We start from the raw sequence: 5,000 nt of genomic DNA, 5'->3' as shown, positions 1-5,000 counted from the left end.
ATTGCTTACATTATTTATCTAATACTACTTGCCAGCCCGAGCTGGTTACTTCGGTTTGTACCTTGTCTTTTGTATAAACTTTATCCCTAATTTAAAATGTCCATAGTTATGTAAGTAATTTTAATAGTAGTTTAGAAATAATAATTATTCTTATTCTTTGTTTTGACGTATCATAAGTGCAACTTTGTTCGCCTACGAGATAAATAAAGTATTTTATTTTTATTTTTTTATTTTTATCGAGCCATGCTTTTCTCACCGCTCACATAACGCACACATAAAAGGGATACAACATTTACTTGCTTACAAAAGTCCTCGGTCCACTCATCGGTGTTGTCACGTCGATAAAACAAAACCGTCCAGAAAGTACAAAACTTCGGATTTGCGACATAATACATAAGCCGATCCAACCGGGTTACCTACCTTTCGCATATTACTTAAAAATAACAAAAGGGAAAAAAAAAAAAACTTAACTTGAATAATAATAGTATATTTTAATATATAATCTAATATTCATTAATTTAAATCAAGATTTTAATATCGCTTTATATTAATTAGAATCGTAACTCGCGCGCAGTGCTCGCGCCTCGTAGTGTTCGAAGCGCATTCGGACGCGCATAGCTTCCCTATTCCCTATATTGTTATCCCTTTCACACGCAACGCGGTGTCTCTGTAAACTTTAGAAGGATTTTATTATGTAGTATGATATTTTACTGATTTTAAAGTGGCACGACTAAGGAATGCAATATCGCGATATCTCGGCCATATTTTACGAGACTGAGTCGCTTAGATACATTTTTACGAGATCTCGCGAGACGAGATTGATCGGAGCAACATATTGTCGGCTGTCAGATGAAATACTGGTGGTATGTCTCTCGTATGTGAGAGTTCCCTTGGGTAAATACCACCGCAATGTCTATTTCTGCCGCCCTACAGCAGTGTGTAGTCACTGTTGAGTTCCGATTAGAAGGACATTGTAGCCAGTGTAACTATTGGACATAATAAGACCTAAGATCTCATGTCTCAGGATGGCGAGCGCAGTGGAATACCAAACAATACTTTGTAATTCAAGATGTTGAAATGTGTTTCTATCGTTTATGGGCGGGTTGTATGTCGGCAAGCTCGTCTCGTCATTCAAAGAAACAAAAAAATATCCCTGACTTCAATGTCTCCTTACAGTCAGTCAAAGCAATAAAAAAAAATCCCTTTTAACTTTTTTCGATTTAAAAACACGCATGAGAAAAATTTCATCTGATTAAGAAATTTTAACCTTCTATTTATTTGATAAGGTAAGTACTAAAACAATTCCTATTATTTTTTAATTATGTACTTCATTTAAATGTTTTATTTTTAAAGAAGTTGAGGTCAATTTTAATATTATTAGTTCCTATTACTTATGTACTAACCAGTATTACTAATTCTTAAAACTAATTATCGCTGCGAAAGGATGACTTAACAAGTTTACTAAAGAAGAATTATAATTTAACAAGACTGAAATGATTCGACTGATTTTAAGAAAGAAAATTATAATGTGACAGGAATTTAGAGATATTCATATACATATTTTATTTTTATGGCAATAATGAGAAAATCTATTCTATTCTTTTGGAAATAATCGATATTCAGCAGCATTATTAATCGTTCTATATAATTTAAGATCGTCGGCATAAAGCAAAAATGTTGAGTACTTGAAACAGTAACAAATGCTGTTTATAAAAAATAAATAAAATAGGTAACCGAATTTATCCCTGTGGAACGCCGAAAGTAAGTCACAGAATTCGAATGAAAACTCTTAATGCTAACACGTTGAGTTCTGTTTGTCACATATGCGAACCATCGCATAAACCTATCGCATCTGCCATTTGGTGCGATGCATTAAATGCAAAAGTTTCTAAAAATAATTTCGTGACTTGTACTTTGTGATCTTTTCTGTTAAATAAATAATCCGTATATAAAAGTAAGTTGGTACGATAAATCTTCTTTTCACAAATCCATGCTGTTCTTCAATTATGATATCATGCAAAATAGGATAAATCTTATTGTATACAAACCTTTCAAAAAGCTTCAACAAGGTGAAGAAAATGGAGATGGGTCGGTAATAATAATCAATGTTTTTGGATTCCATCGTATGTATGGGTATGACGTCCGTCTTTTTCCATATCTTAGGAAACGTACCCTCAGCAATACATATGTTACAATATAAGGAAACGATAATACCGCCACCTCTATGAACTGGAAGGTGTAATATTAAATAGGAAAGATACAGTTCGAGATTTCGGAGTATCTTTACCTCGACATCGAATTGATACTTCGTAACCATATAATAAATGTCTGTAAAAAAACATCTACAAGATTGGGTTTCGTGCTGAAACGCGCAGAAGGGTTTACCAACAGTTAAGCTATTACAGCATTGTACAATGAACTAGTAAATAATAAGGAGTCAATTAGAATGCAATGCATTCATCTAGTCACCACATGAAACTAAAAATAGTCTCATGCTAGAACGGATTCAGAAAAAATTACTAAGTATCTGTACCAGAAGCTGTATGTCATCTGCCCGTTAATGTATCCGAACGTGTTTATAGTAGGTATGGTGGGTTGCGACGAATTGGCAACTAGACGAGAGCTAGCATTGGTAACATATTTCTTAAGTTAATACTTAGCAAGATCGACAACCCCGGTTTGCTTGAAGCGGTGAAGTTTTCCGTGCCTGACAAATAGCTCGGTAGGCGGAGGCGACCGCGGCTGCTGGTGGTGCCGCCTGGAAGGACCAATTAATTAATATAAAGCACTTATCACACGCGCCTTGAGCATGAATAACGATGTTGCAGAAAAGATTAATATATTTTGTGTACTCATGAGTATTTCACTAAGGTCCGTACCTTATACGGTAAGGTATAACATTATATTTCATTGTTTATAGTACCTAGTTTTGAAGATAGAGAACATAGACTAAGGATAATATTATAGTATAACATAAGTAAGTAGTATAAGTAAATCAACAGTACTGTATTACGGATACCCTGTAAAAGTAGATGTTAAGTGGCAAATAAATAAATAAAAAAAATATCAAGTTTTTTTATAAAAAATTAAATATAACTAATGTATTATTTTTAAACTACTATAAAATTATGCCACAGGCCATCTAATCAGTCATAACTTATAAACATCGTCTCAGTACCATCACAAAATAGTCATAACCATTAAACGAAAAATCATTACCGTCGCAAGTAAAAATATGAGAGGCCACGTCTCCGATACTTTCTGGTAATTTTTTTTTTGTATATAGATTATTTATGATTATTCATATTTACATTTCCCGTCAAAATTTTCAAAATCTAAAATTTTCTCCCAATTTTCCAATATTGGATCCAAATCAGAGAATCACCCATAGCTTTAGTACTTAACACCATTAGAGTAATTTTGTGTCCTAATCGGCCGCTGGGACATGGAGAGACGTGAGGGTCAGCAGTGATCACAATAACCGCAGATATTATGATATGATATTAGTATGTATATAATACTAAAAATAAAACAACAAATGAATTGCACTCTTAAAGAGTTTAATAACTTTGTTCTTGGAACTGTGACAGAATAGTATTTATTGCCGTTCACTCGACTCGCACACACGCACACACACTCACAAAAGATGCGCGCACATACTTACAGATACAGCCACACACTCGACGTCATAAGTACAATTTATTTAAAATCTATACGCTCTGTTAAAATATATTTATTACTTAAGTACTAGTTGAGGATCACAAACAACAGATATAAGTACCGAGGCCGAGTGTCGAGCCTCGCGCTCGTCTCGGCAGCGGCAATGGCAAGTCCGCGGAGCGCCGGGCGACGAGGGCTGCCGCGTGCGAGGACCGGCTCGCACACTTCGCTTACTAGGCCACTTACAGCTTTACAATTTACGTAATAAAATAACGCGGATAGTATCCTAAGTTGTACTTTAATCACCTAAAAATAAATAAAATCGTTACTTAACCACTGCGCACAACTATCACGATCTGTTGCTTTTTGTGTTCACATTAAGTTTCTATTAGAACATTGATAATACTAGGGTGCGCTCCGGGGCGCTGAGGCTCGGCTCTGCGCGGCGCTCGGAGCTCGGATCACAGCTCGCAAGTCGCACAGCCTTAAGCTCGCCGCAAGCGGGAGTCGGGAGTTTTACATCGACGCGGCGCGGCGCCGATGGACGCGGGACCGGCGGCACTACTACTGGATACGTTAACGTATGTACAGACCGCTCCTACAGTATACATATAGCTATGTTTACTTGTATAATAATATCGTCTTATCTCTGCAAAATATCACACTCCTTTAAATCAATCTCTGAAAATATTTCTTGCTCGGTAAGGGTCGCGTGACGTATGAGAAGGTTCACGCGTGGTGTGGCGGCGGCGGCTGCTTGACGGGCGCTAGTCTGTCGTCGGCCGCCAGCAGCCGGTCTAGCTCCTCATCCTCGTAGAACACCACGAAGTGCTCTGGTTTGGCGACCGCCTCGAAGATGGAGCACACGGAGGGCTTTACGTTGTAGAAGTACAGCGGCTGCCGACGCGCATGGAAGTCGGCCGTCAGCTGCTCGATGCTCTTGGCGGCAGTGTAATCAGCGCTGTAGATGTGCGTGCACTCGAGCACCACGGGCACAGAGCCGCTCGCCGCGAACTTGATCACCAGTCGCCGCACGTAGTCCACTGACGGGAACATCAAGCAGCGGTCCGGCGTGATCATCAGGTACTCCACGCCCGCCTCCGTCTGAAACAGAGAACACGCACCATCATTGGTGAGATCAGTCTGCCGCCGGGCACCAGTGGTGCGACTCACTTGTTCCGTATTACGTCATTTACTTACCTTCAACATCTCCACAGAGAACTTGGGACGCGCCGCGTGGTACAAGATGAAGATGATGTTCACTATAACACCGGTGAGGATACCCAGCTCGATTGGCAGCGTGAGACACAGCACGAACGTGCCGACACCTGGGATGAGGT

General features: G+C 38.8%; 1 protein-coding gene across 1 annotated transcript; it reads right to left on the bottom strand.

Annotated features, from left to right (window-relative positions):
- Positions 1 to 4,008: 4,008 nt before the first annotated feature.
- Positions 4,009 to 4,994, bottom strand: LOC119192400 (sodium-independent sulfate anion transporter-like). The gene is made up of 2 exons (XM_037446212.1): positions 4,861 to 4,994; positions 4,009 to 4,764 (listed from the first exon to the last, which is right to left on the bottom strand). The coding sequence occupies exons 1-2, from the start codon at positions 4,867 to 4,869 to the stop codon at positions 4,390 to 4,392; spliced, it is 384 nt and encodes a 127-aa protein (XP_037302109.1). The 5' UTR covers positions 4,870 to 4,994; the 3' UTR covers positions 4,009 to 4,389.
- Between the last annotated feature and the right edge of the window lie 6 nt (positions 4,995 to 5,000).

This window comes from Manduca sexta, unplaced genomic scaffold (assembly GCF_014839805.1).
Source record: "Manduca sexta isolate Smith_Timp_Sample1 unplaced genomic scaffold, JHU_Msex_v1.0 HiC_scaffold_2738, whole genome shotgun sequence".
Taxonomy (NCBI): Eukaryota; Metazoa; Arthropoda; class Insecta; order Lepidoptera; family Sphingidae; genus Manduca; species Manduca sexta.
The sequence above is the reverse complement of the archived record's forward strand: the minus strand, read 5'-3'. Positions and strand labels throughout refer to the sequence as shown.